At 40.3% G+C, this 14,003-nt stretch overlaps 1 protein-coding gene across 2 annotated transcripts in view; it reads right to left on the bottom strand.

Annotated features, from left to right (window-relative positions):
- The window catches only part of BBS7 (Bardet-Biedl syndrome 7), a 51,231-nt gene that overhangs the window by 20,706 nt on the left and 16,522 nt on the right, over positions 1–14,003 (bottom strand). For both annotated transcript variants that reach the window (XM_055144267.1, XM_004606221.2), the window contains exons 8-12: positions 13,757–13,887; positions 6,623–6,707; positions 5,855–5,957; positions 3,638–3,830; positions 5–79 (exon numbers count right to left, since the gene is read on the bottom strand). In XM_055144267.1, the coding sequence (XP_055000242.1) occupies positions 5–79; positions 3,638–3,830; positions 5,855–5,957; positions 6,623–6,707; positions 13,757–13,887 (587 nt within the window). The remainder of the gene's footprint in view (positions 1–4; positions 80–3,637; positions 3,831–5,854; positions 5,958–6,622; positions 6,708–13,756; positions 13,888–14,003) is intronic.

Raw genomic sequence — 14,003 nt, 5'->3', positions numbered from 1 at the left:
TTACCTCAGAATCACAACTGCTAAAGCTGACAACAGCAGAATTTTTATCCACATCAAGTAAATCTATTGGAACATCACTCTAACATCAATAATTTAAAAAAGAAAACAGTTCAGATTGAAAAATGAAAATTATCACAAAATATTTTCTCTAAGGATTCTTTTCATTTTATATTCCTCTATAAGTCTGAGAGTATGAATTCTCTTATAGTTGACAGTATATAAAGTATATGTAAAGTATAATTTTGACAGTATTTAATTAATAACTATATGAAAGAAATGCTATATGACAAACCCTTTGTTACTAACTTGGATCATATCTGAGATCACAGACTATCATCTCACCTCTGAAATAATGTTATAATAATGTCACCATGGGCTGTAAATGATTTGCCAATTAAGATGATGTCGTCATTTTTATCAATCTTCATTTCACATGTAAGACCGAAAGGAGGTATATTCTGGTCTTCTCCAGAAAGGACTTCAAAGACAACACTGATGTGTAGATTGTCTGTGAATTATGCTCACAGAGGTTTGCAGGCAGTAGCCCTGACCTAGCATGACTAAGGAGAGAATGCTACCTGGGAATTTCAATGAATAACTTAGTGTTTTCCACATTTTTTCTTTTTTTTTGGGGGGGGGTGAGGCATACCCAGCAGTGCTCAAGGTACCATATGGAGGAGACCAAACGGGATATTACAGATCACACCTGGGTCAGTCACATGCAAGGCAAGTGCTCTACCCATGTACTATCTTGCTGGCCTCTCCACACATATTTTTAAACATTGCCTTCTTTTTCCTTTTTCCCTTTCTCAGTTTCTAACAGACTTCCTATCTCTTTCTGCTTGTTCTTCATTGATCCCATCATCCTTTGAAGTCCTGAATATCTTCCAACTTAAAATAGTAAATATGCTGATAAATGGAGTTATTATGGAGTAAATTTGGAATGTACTATTGAGTAGTATGCCATATAGTTATTTTTTATAGCTAACATACATATGAGAAATATTACTTTCCCTAAAATCCACCCTTTATATCCATTTTGCTTTTTACTTACCTAAAAATTGTTAAATTAAAAAAAATAATAAAAATAAATAAATTAATATGTAAGCTGTACAATATGCTGTCATTTTGTATTTAGAACTCTAATAAGGGCATTAAAATACAATAATCAGATATCTATTAATATTTTCCTAAATATTAGTCGAAGAACAAAACCTTAATGTTCAGGGGGGCCAGTGAGATAGTATAGTGGATAAGTGTCTGCCTTGAGATCAGATGACCTTGGTTTGATCCCTGGCATCCCATAGGGTCCCCCAAGCACTGCCAGGAGTAATCCCTGAGCTCAGAACCAGGTATAAGTTCTGAGTACAGTTGGGTGTGGACCATAATAAAACAAAACAAAACAAAATTTTTTAAAATTATTTTTTAAATTAACGGATCACTGTGAGGGTACAGATACAGGTTTACATATTTTTATGCTTGTGTTTCAGTCATATACTGCTCAAGTACCCATCCCTCCACCAGTGCCTGTTTTCCACCGATGACCCCAGCATCCCTCCGACCTCCCCATCCCATCCCTCCGCACCCCACCCGGCCTCTGTGGTAGGGCATTCCCTTTTGTTCTCCCTCTCCTTTTGGGTATTGTGGTTCACAATGGAGGTATTGGGTGGCCATCATGTTCTATCTATAGCCTGCTTTCAGCACGCCTCTCCCATCCCGAGCAGGTCCTCCAACCACACTTTACTTGGTGTTCCCTTCTCTATCTGAACTGCCTTTTCCCCTAGCATGTGAGGCTGGCTTCCAAGACATGGAGCAAACCTGGTACTTATTTCTACTATTCTTGAATGTTAGTCTCCCATTCTGCTGTTTTATATTCCACAGATGAGTGCAATTCTTCTATATCTGTCTCTCTCTTTCTGACTCATTTCACTTAGCATTATACTTTCCATGTTGATCCACGCCCACGAATAGCTAAAGCAATTCTTGGGTAAAAGACGATGAGAGGCATCACCCGCCCCAACCTCAAACTCTACTACAAAGCGGTAACAATTAAAACAGCATGGTACTGGAACAAAGGCAGAGCCGCAGACCAATGGAACAGGGTGGAATATCCCTACACACAACCCCAAATGTATGATCATCTAATCTTTGACAAGGGAGCAAAAAAATGTGAAGTGGAGCAAGGAAAGCATCTTTAACAAATGGTGCTGGCACAACTGGTCAACCACATGCAAAAGATGGGCTTAGACCTCGACCTAACACCATGCACAAAACTCATCAAAATGGATTAAAGACCTCAATGTCAGACCACAGTCCATAACGTACAATGAAGACAAGGTCGGCAAAACCCTCCATGATATTGAAACTAAAGGTATCTTCAAAGATGACATGCAACTGAGCAACCAAGTGGAAACAGAGATAAACAAATGGGACTATATTAAACTAAGAAGCTTCTGCACCGCAAAAGATATAGTGACCAGAATACAAAGACAATCTACAGAATGGGAAAGGATATTAACCCAATACCCATCTGATAAGGGGTTGATATCAAGGGTATATAAGGCACTGGTTGAACTCTACAAGAAGAAAACATCCAACCCCATCAGAATATGGGGCGAAGAAATGAACAGAAACTTTCTCAAGGAAGAAATATGAATGGCCAAAAGGCACATAAAAAATGCTCTTTATCACTAGTCATCAGGGAGATGCAGATCAAAACAACTATGAGATACCACCTCACACCACAGAGACTGGCTCACATCCAAAAGAACAAAAGCAACCGCTATTGGCATGGATATGGGGAGAAAGAGGACCTCCTACATTGCTGGTGAGAATGCTGACTGGTTCAGCTCTTTTGGAAAACAATATGGTCTCTTCTCAAAAAATTAGAAATTGAGCTCCCAGCAATACTACTTCTGGGAATATATCCCGGAGAGGCAAAAAGGTACAGTAGAAATGACATCTGCACTTGTATATTCATCGCAGCACTGTTTACAATAGCTAGAATTTGGAAAAAAAACCAGTGCCCAAAAACAAATGACCAGTTAAAGAAACTTTGGTATATCTAACAATAGAATACTATGTAGCTGTCAGAAAAGATGAAGTCATGAACTTTACAAAACAAAATTCTTAATATCCTTTCTGACTTTTCCAGAAACTTAAGTCCATCAGTCTTCTGTTTAGTATGTATTCATAAATAAAAAGCAAAGAGACAGATTAAATGATCTAGAAGAACAATGATTATCTATTAAAAGATTAAGGTGAACACTTAAAATTACTATGTAAACTACAGACAACATTGCAAAGACAAATGTTTAAAATTACTGTCTTATAAGACCAATTAGTGGAAACCAGAAAGGAAGGGGAAAGTGAGGTGAGGACAAAGGGACAACTGTCTGGTGAAAGACAAAACTGGACACTGAGTAGTGAACTTAATGTAGTACACACACACACGCGTTGATTTTCAATGATGTGCACCTGAAACCTGTATAATATTACAATGCAATGTTACTTAAAAATTGTTTTTAAGTACCATCTGAAATTAAATGTGCTCAATAACAATTAATGCATATTAATAACAATTAATGCTGTGTAAGTAGATCCAATCAGAAACAACAAAAAGGGACACTTGGCTTACCTGTATTAAGACATTATCTATTGCTGTTTGTACCTCTAAGGTAAGGCTGTAGCTGGCATCATCTCTGTTTAATGTGAATTTGTCATTGACACTAAATGAAGGTGCTGCTGACTTTGCTTTATTTGACTGAGACGACTTCTGATATTTCTCTCTTTCCTGTAGGACCTTATACTGCAGCTGTTCCAACTCACTCCTAGAGAAAAATGTATATAATGCTGTCACCCAAAAGTTAAATGTTTTAGTTCCCTAAAATATTTATGAAAATTAGAGACATTTATTCTGCAAAAAAGAATTTTATTCATTAAGCTAGAAAAAGGAACAAATTTTTGCTCCTATAACAGCCCAAATAATGATTATCTCTAACCTAAAATTAAAAACATCTACTCAATTCCATATAGCAATACTAATAAAAAGTTATACCTATCAAGGTTGGATACAAATAATTCTAATGCATGAAATCTAATTAGTTACATAGAGTACTAATCACAAAAAATATATATACTGGGGCAGAGGATATATTAGATTTAATGAAAATAGAGAAAGTGTGTGAAACCACTACACAGATACTTTTCAGTAACAGAGGAGAGATACATACAATCAGGTGACAGTGTATTACCTAGGGGATTATAAGGATATTGTGAGTCGAGTCAGCAGCTGCTGAAACTCAACTGTACAAGCTCTTCAATTATGTGAGAGGCCACATACTAACAAAACAGAAAAAAGATTTGTACAACAAAGAAAAATATTACTTGATCTTAAATATTTACAAAATGCTTCCATATGCCTAAGTATCAGGAACTAAAAAGCACAGCAGACATAAGCTTCTAATGGGCTTACTTACTGTCTGGATAAGGAAGAGTCATGGTTACAAATAGAAAGGACTACTGAAGATGTGGAAAGTAGGTTCTCCACTATGCGTCCCTTGGTGGCTCTGGTGAACTGCTGGTGGGACTTTAGTGAATCAGTACCTTTGCCACTGAACTGCCTGTATGCTCATTTCCCATGTGCAAACTTACATACTTTGCAGAGTCACAGGACTTACCAACATTTAGAGTGAATGCTACACAGAGCACCTTAGAGTCAATTACTGTGAGAAACAAAACCACACACTACCACTGTCCAAAACTGAACAAAGAATGTAAGCATCAGGACACAAGTCCAGCCCCGTTGCTGCTGCTGTGTGTGTTTAATCCTGACAATTCTGCCTTCTGTAATTTCTGATGTTGTAATGTGTGGTCACCACAAATAAAAGATGTAAGAACACCACAATTAGAACAACACTCCCGGCAAGCCTAAGTGTGAGCACAACTCAAGTGTGAGGCTTCTGACCATCACTACTACCAGAATGTGCCAGAGAACCACAACTAGAAGGGTGTGATCCTAGGTGAGCACTGTAGCCAGATGTACAATCCCAGGGAATCATGCCAACTAAAGGTGCAAGCACTACAGTCAGACAACTGTGTCACACTGTATCCCTACCCTATCTGCACAACAATAATGGGGGAAGGAAGGGGAAGGAAGGGGATAAACAAACAAGTGATGAAATATTAATTCTAAATCTAAAAATATTCAATAAAGAATAAAACATAGGCTTGCTCTTCAAACCTGTGTTCTCTGTTGAACATATAATTTGCTTGCTTGTCTCGATGTTTATTTGCACTCCTATTTCCACTTTGGAGAAGTCTGTGTTCTCTCCTGAACACACGCTTCTCTCTTTCTCTCCCTCCCTCCCATCACATCTTTTTAAACAAGTTTCAATAAAAACTTTCTTGCTTCACAGAAGAGAATAAACACAAATAAATATAAGTAAAAGCAAATAAATATTAAAATAAAAACATTTTAATTTTTTTAAAAAACATAGAAACACACACAAAATAAATAGTATTATTTCTGACTTCAAAAAAATCAGCCCTAGGCTGGAGCAACAGAACAGCATCTAGGATGCTTGCCTTGCATATGACCTACCCAGGTTCGATCCTCAGCACCCCATATGGTCACCTGAGAACACTAGGAGTGATATCTGAGCGCAGAGTCAGGAATAAGCCCTAAACACCATTAGGTTTGACCCCAAAAGTAAAAAACAATAACAACAAAACAAAAAATAGCCCTTCCTGTTAATTTCCTGAAGTTAATACATTTTGATGTTAAAAAGCAATGAATTATACAATTTCTTACATCTACTGAATTACAAATAGGTGAACAAAAATACAAAGTTACCTTAAAGAAGAAATTTTACTCTGAGTCTCCTGATTAATTTTTAATTCTTCTCCTGGTCCACATTCCTTCTGAACAGGTTCTGTTGTCAGAGTGGTAACCCAGCCTGTGGAGAGGAATTACCAGGATATGCTACTAAGTACTACAAGTATGAGAGAAAACACCAACATACCTGCCTCCCACCACCAACAACAGCTACTGCCCAAATATCATCCTCACTTAGTCTTAGGATTAACTCTTCTTTAAAAAGCAAAGCAAAATATCAAGATGGAAATACCCAGACCATAAATAAATGATTTAAATAATTTTGTGATAATTTTTGTTTTGACTGAAATATTCTAATGCTATGATTAATTTGCAGTTCTACATTTTCAAGTATGGAAGGAGTCAATACACTAGAAAATGTAAAAATCAGTGATGAATACAAGAATAACTTTAATGAAAATTTAAACTTCATGCAACTTTTTTATGAAATGAACATAGTGAAAAAAAACAAACCCTAAATTACATTTCAGTAAATATTTCTTTCTAAACCTATCATTTTCAAACATACCACAGATATGCTAAGTACCTCTTACAAAGCAGTATTCAGATATTTATTATTCTGTAAGTCAAAATACTCCTCTCATTTTTAATCAATAAAGATTTTAATACTATAGGTGACTTACTAATACGTTTTTAAAAAGCATTCATTGACATCATATAGAATTATTCATTCCATATCTTCTATTAGTGATTCTGTCTTCAATTACTTATAATCATTTATCTTACCTGAATATGTGGAGACCACAATTTCATCATAGCCATCTTTCCCTACACAACCACCCTGGATAGAGGTGACACTTTCAGACAATGTCTAAAATAAATGTAAGATTAAGCACTTCATCAGTGATTAAAGAATTGCAGATATAGTAAAGTAAGCCACAAAACTTATTCTCATGTCTCTGATATTTAACGCATTTACTGAATTCCTATTAGATACAAACCCTGAGACCAAAAAGGCAAAGATCCTGCACAAATTGCAGAATATTACAGTGTTCTCAAATCATGTGTACCATTGTACCATTCAGCTACAATATAGCCATTAAATGAGCAAAAATCATTTACATGTACACTATTTTATTTATTAAATTTTGAGTGGTTTTGGGGCCACACCTGGCAGTGCTCAGGGCTCATTCCTGGCTCTGCTCAGGCAGCACTCCTGGCAGGGTTCTTGGGGACCGTATGGAATACCAGGAATTTAATCCAAGTCAGCTGCATAGAAGGCAAGCTTCTTATGTGCTGTACTACTTCTCTGGCCCAAATAAGAAATGTGTATATATTTTTTTAAAGTTTTATAGAAACTTCCTAACAATGTTAGGGTTCGGGTCCATTCTCAGTGATATCTGGCAGTGTGGTGCAACCAGTATCATACTAGGTGATACCCAGAATTAAATTTGAGTTTTCATGTATGCAGGCATGTACCCCACCTCTTCAAGTTATTTCTCTGCCACTATATAAAGATATTTAAAGAGAAAGGTCTGCAGAGATAGTTAAACAAGCGGAGCACATACTTTGCAAGTAAAAGAGGCCAGATTTTGATGCCTACTACCCCTGCATGGTCTCCTGAGCTCTACCATGAGTGAATCCTGTGCACAGATAGAGGAGTATACCCTCAGCATGGCTGGGTATGTATTGCTCCCAAATCAAAACAAACAAAACAATTCCACAGCCAAAACTCTTAGAACATGGAATGCATCATACGTATTTCAAAAATCACCACTTGTGTTTTCTACAAATAGTTCTGTTTTTTTGTAGTGGTGTGCCCAAAAGGGAGCCATTGGGCCACTCTGAGCAATACTGGCTCAACCAGGTCATTGGTTCAATGATATGACCTGAGGAGCTTCTTAGGCTTGTGCTGCCAGAGACCACCAGGGTCCACCTGCAGTGCTTGGGTTCTTCAAAGTTACACCCAGTGGTGCTCAGGAGGTCATGTGATGCTGGAGGTCAAACTCAGGAAGGGTACATTTCAGGTATACACCTTGCGGCCACTACACTGTCTCCTGGTCCCCTAAAAATTTATCTTTGTTTAGGGTCCAGAGCTGGTGGTACTCAGGGGTGACTCCCAGTAAGTGATCATATGGTGCTGGGGTCAAACCAGGGACTCCTGCATACAAAACAGGTGCTCTAGTCCATGAACTGTCTCTACAGCCCCAGAAACAGTAAGGATATGGTGCTGCACAGGTCCTGTGGTGCCAGGATACCTGGGCCACTCCAGAAGTGCTGGGGATCTCCAGAGCAATATGCAACTCAGGGGACTATGTGGTTCTGGGAATCAAACCTAATATTCTAAGCTATACTATTTCTTTGCACCCCCCACCCCCAAAAGGTTTTTCAGATGAATGAAGATCATCAATCCCTTGCACTGCCCAAAAGGAAGGGAAGGTTGGAGAGAGGGAAGGAGTCGAGAAGACAAGAAGGCAAGAAGGCAGGAAGACAGGCAGGCAGGCAGAAAGGCAGAAAGGCAGGCAAGCAGGAAGGAAGAAAAAACAAAAAAGAAAAAGGAAGATAACCTTATGAAAACATTTTTCAAATGGCTCAGGGCTTACATCTCTTTTAAGCAAAATCCCAAAGGTTAAAAATGGAAAGACAAAAAAAAAAAAGTGACAAATTGATGAAGCTGGAAAACTTGCTTCTTTCCCTTCTGATAATATATTAAAGAGGTGAGGTATGAAAAAATAAATGGAAAGACATTTGTATTTACCTGTTGGAAACTTTACATTACTACTTTTTATCCCTGACGCTTTTTTTTTTAATTTATCCCATTCCCCATGTATATTTATCTTAATGTAATATATTCATGTGTCTAATTTTTACTCTTCACAACCAAAAAATTGAAATTTTTCTGTTCTGTAATCCAAAAGTTCTAAGCATTAGAAATTTGTACATTATGGTAATGATGTCATACTCGATCTTCTGCACTTGCAACATCAAGTCCTTGATGGATGATTCCGATGCCAGTGTACATATGTTGAATGTACACTGTCATTTTAGTCTTTCTTTGTTTTGGCAGTCTAATTCATCCCTGAGATTTTATCAGCCTCTCCTTGCTCATCCTTCTTAATGCTGCCATATTGGGGGCTCTTTCAGTGTCAGGTGAATGAGGCCCATTGTTGTTACTGTTTTTGGCATATCGAATAGGCCATGGGTAGCTTCCCAGGCTCTGTTGTGAGGGCGGGGTACTCTCGGTAGCTTGCCAGGCTCTCTGAGAGGGATGGAGGCTTTTAGGGTGGCCTCCAGACACCCTTAGAGTGTTTCCCATGGTTCACACCATATTTGAACCCCATCAAATATGGTGCAGAGATTATGGAAGATGGGTATTAAGTGTCTTCTGCTGTGCCGCGTGGCCACTTTGCGGCCTGGAACGTGGCGGTGGCTGGGTAGTGGAGGTAGTGGAGGTCTGCTGGTGAAGTATTCATCTGGCTCCAGTAGGGTGGGGTGTCTGGGCCTGATCCCTGGAGAGCTGGAGATTGGAGGAGGCAGACACAGGGTCTCATTGAGCCTGGAGTCCAAGGTCGCCAAGTTCTGGTTTACCTGGTTCTGTGGGGCTTCACTCATGTGTGAGGTTCGGCCCGAGTGTCTGGAAAGCGGTCTGGAGCGTGGCAGTGGCTGGGTAGTGGAGGTAGTGGAGGTCTGCCGGTGAGGTATTTAACTGGCTCCGGTAGGGTGGGGCGTCTGGGTTTGATCCCTGGAGCACCGAAGACTGGAGGAGGCAGACAGAAGATCTTGTTTCTGACATCGTTGGTCTGACCGAAACGAGAAGGCATTGATCATCACATCATGCCATTTTCGACACTGCAGAACTGCTCCTCGGAACATGCGACAACAGAGGCGTCGGTGGCATTGGTGCCCTTGTCAACACAAACTTGGTCATGAGCATTGATACTTTTGAATGCCTAACAACCCGAATCAGACAATTACACTTGAATAGATATGGCTTACTGCTGGCAGTTTCTATCTTCGTCATCTACACACCAACATCCAACTACAATGAAGAATAAATTGAGATGTTCTACATGGAGCTGGAGAAGTTCTATAAAGAAGACCATACCTTTTACAAGATCATTGTTGGTGATTTTAATGCCAAGATAGGACCAAGAAGGTCACCTGAAGAACTCCACATTGGGACCCCATGGCCTAGAATGGAACAAACAGGGTGAGAGACTAAATTCATCATGTTGACCAAGACCATCCATGGTAACTCACAGTTCCAGAAGGCCGAATCTAAACGTTGGACAAGGGAGTCTCCCGGCAGACAGTTCCACAATGAAATTGACCACATCATATTCAATTGAAGGTTTTGCCTGACTGATGTCGCTGTTGTCCCAAAATTCCAAACGGGATCGGACCACCATCTCCTTTGAGCAAAATTCTACTTCACAAGAGCGGGGAGAAAGTCTGAAAAGTTTAAGTTTAAGGAAGGAACTCCCAGAATGACCACCAACTGGGAGCTCTTTGGACTACTGCAGCAACATGGGAAGATGCCATTGCTGACAATATCAATGAGGAATATGATTGACTGGTTCAGCACCTCCATGACTGCGTGAAGAATGCCGAGAGTGGGAAAGCCACAAGCAGAAGCCTGTCTTCAGAAACTCTCCAGCTAATTCGCCAACATGGTTTGGCACAAGCCTCAAGCAACCACAAGCTAACATCCAAGCTTGCAAAGCTGTGCAGGGAAGTAATATAGGAAGATCTCAAAGAGAGAAGAGCAGCTGTGTTTGCCGATGTGGCAGAAGCAGAGAAAAGTATTTGCAACGCTCACCTGTTCTTTGCCAACTACAAGACCAAGGGCAACTACAAGACCAAGATAACTGCTCTCTGACGTCCTGATGGATCTAACACATCTTTCAAAAGGGCAATAGAGAGGATTATTCACAACTTCTACTCGGATCTCTTTGACAGCCATGTCTGCCTGCCCACATACCAAATTCTGCAGGATGGATATGTCATTTCCAACGCCCTCCCTTCTGAAATCTGACATGCCATTTCATCGGTAAAGATGCGTACGGCACCCGCTCCAGACAAGGTCAGACCCGAACACCTGAAGAATCTGTCGCCAGTACTCATTAATACACTGGCTCGGCTCTTCACACACTACCTGTCCAAATGCAAGGTTCAATCCCAATGGGAAACCAGCAGGACTGTTTTGTTGTATGAGAAGGGAGACATCCATGACATTGGCACTATCGCCCAATCTGCCTGTTGTTCGTCGTCTGCAAGTTGTTCACTCGAGTCATCCAGGACAACCATGTGAGCAAGCCAGATTCCGAAAAGGATTCAGCACGATCAACCATATCCACACAGTGACCAAGCTCATTGAAGTTTCACGAGAGTTCAAGATGCCACTTTGTCTAACATTCATTGATTTAAAGAAGGCCTTTGATTCTGTTGAGACTGAATCAGTCATTGAAGCCCTAGCCAAACAGGGCATTCAAACTCAGTACATCAAGATCCTCCGTGAGCTGTATTATGGATTCTCCACCAGGATCTCACTATTCTACAGGGAAGTGATCACTGACGTAAAGAGAGGGGTACGGCAGGGTGATACCATTTCACCGAAACTCTTCAGTGCTGCCCTCGAGAACATCATTCAACGACTGGAATGGGAGAGAATGGGAGTGAAGATAGACGGTCGGCAACTACACAATCTCCACTTCGTTGATGACATTGTTCTATTAACACCAAACATTAGCCAAGTGGCACAAATGCTGGCCAACTTCAACCGTTTGAGTGTGGAAAGGTCAGATTGCAGCTGAATCTCACCAAAACAATGTTCATGAAAAACGAACTAGTCCCTGCTGTTCTATTTGCTCTTAACAGAACGAACATCTCCGAATGCAGCAGCTATGCGTACCTGGGTCAAGAACTCAACATGAGGAATGACTTGGCGCCAGAACTGCACAGGAGAAAGAGAGCAGCATGGAATGCCTTCAAACTCTTCAAAGAAGTGGTTAAGAAGACAAAGAACCTCCGGCTCCAGGCACATCTTTTCGACTCCACTGTTCTTCCTGCACTAACATACACCTCAGAGACCTGGATCCTACGAAAACAGGATGAGAACGCTATTTGGATATCCCAAAGAGGAATCAAAAGAGCTATGCTTGGAGTATCACGTTTCACTCAAGTGAGAGAAGGAATCCGCAGTTCCGACGTCCATCGACGGTCAAGAATCAGGGATTCGGTCTCCTTTGCCAAGGCGTCAAAAATTAGATGGGCAGGACATGTCATGTGATTCAGAGACGACCAATGGACTAGAGCTGTTACAGACTGGATTCCACAGGATGTCAAAAGACCATGTGGCCGCCCACCTATGAGATGGTCAGACTTCTTCATCAAAACCCTGAATGAACGGTTTGAGGCTCTTCATGTTCCTGGAGCGAGCAGATATCACTGGGCTACACTAGCACATGACAGGGATGAATGGAGACGTTACTGGTGCCCGCTTGAGCAAATAAATAGAAGATCAACGGGATGACAAGTGATACAAGTGATTATGGTAATATTATATTATGTGATGTGGTATATGGTATTATGGTATTTTATGGGATAAAACAGATAATTATATAAATTTCAGTATGCAATAGTCAAAAAAGTAAAATTTTACAGAAAGTGTTATTCATGAGACAAATGGAAATTTAAAAAAATATTTTGGGCAGAGAGTCTCTGCCTGCACGCCTGGCTGTCTTCCCCGGGGCCCCTCGGAGGGGATGGGCTCCAGCTTCCCTCCCCACCCCAAGCAGAGCTCCCGGCAGCCAAAGACCACCAAAACCTAGCTGCAGCCATGCTGGAGGCTCCTCTCTACACGTTCGGACAGGCCTCATGCATGAAGGTACCGGCAGAGGAACCCAGGTGTGTGTAATCCCATCAACGGTCAACATCCAGAGACTTAAAAGCAAGCTCTCAGAAGCGATATCTTTAGCCTGCTTCTCCCTTTGGGAGAAACTGGCAGTCTTCTGAGAGTTTCCTGCCCACATGGGACAGCCTTGCAAGCTTCCCATGGTGTATTTATATGCAAAATCCAGTAACAAGCTGGATCTCATTCCTGTGACCCTGAAGAGCCCCCAGTACAACATCATTGGGAGGGCCAAGTCCAGATGGACTTCTAAGATCTCAGGGAAAGGACAAAATGAGACGTTACTGGGCACGCCTGAGAAATCAGTGTTTAATGGGCTATCGTGATCGTGATCGTTTGGGGTGTAGGATTGGAGGGGGGTGACACTCAGGGGTTATTCCAGAGCTCTCTGCTCAGGAATGCCTGCTGGCAGTGTTCAGGGACTGACCATAAGTGGTGCCACAGAGACCATGAACCAGAGCCATGACCACCAAAGCCACAGGCAAGTGCCTAACTGCCAACACTATCCAAAGTTTTCAACTATGCAGTCTCACTTAAGCTATAAATGTTATTCAAATAGTCTGTTATGCATTGCAGACATTAAGATAATTTTTAATACTTTAGATATATAGTATTTAGAAATTTAATAAAGTATATTATTTCTCAGCTTGAAAGACTATTATTCAAATACAAAAAAGTATAAAGAACATTTTGATAATATTAAAACAGCAATATTTTAAGCTGAACAAAAAATTTTAATATACTTTCATTTTAAAAGACTCAAAGAATCATAACCATTTATCCAATTATTTGATGAACACCAGGTAGAGTATTCAGGGGATTGGTAGTAGGGTCACACTTGGCAATGGTCCTGCTTTGGCTTTGGAATCACTCCAGTGGTTCTGGAGTTCAAGGGGATGAGATAACTGTTCAGTATTGGAGACCAGACCTGGGCCTCCTATACTCAAAGAAGTGCTCAGCCCAGAAAACTCTCTCTTCCACTCTATAATAATCCTTTCTTATGAACTTACCTGAAAAAATCGTAGGACAGGCTCATTTGCATTATCAAAACTATACACTTCCACTACTCCATCATCTCTTCCAACAAGTAAATCTTTAACACCATCACCCACAATATCAAAGCTGTCAACACATAAAATGCCTAAAAAAAAATGGTAAGTGACTAATAAACTAGGAGTTATAGTCAAGTAAGTATCAATGAAGAATTTTTAAAATGTATATATCAAATCTGACTAGGGGAAAAAACCTAACATAGAC

This window comes from Sorex araneus, chromosome 7, assembly GCF_027595985.1.
Source record: "Sorex araneus isolate mSorAra2 chromosome 7, mSorAra2.pri, whole genome shotgun sequence".
NCBI classification, from domain to species: domain Eukaryota; kingdom Metazoa; phylum Chordata; class Mammalia; order Eulipotyphla; family Soricidae; genus Sorex; species Sorex araneus.
This window is presented reverse-complemented; position numbering and strand designations above follow the sequence as displayed.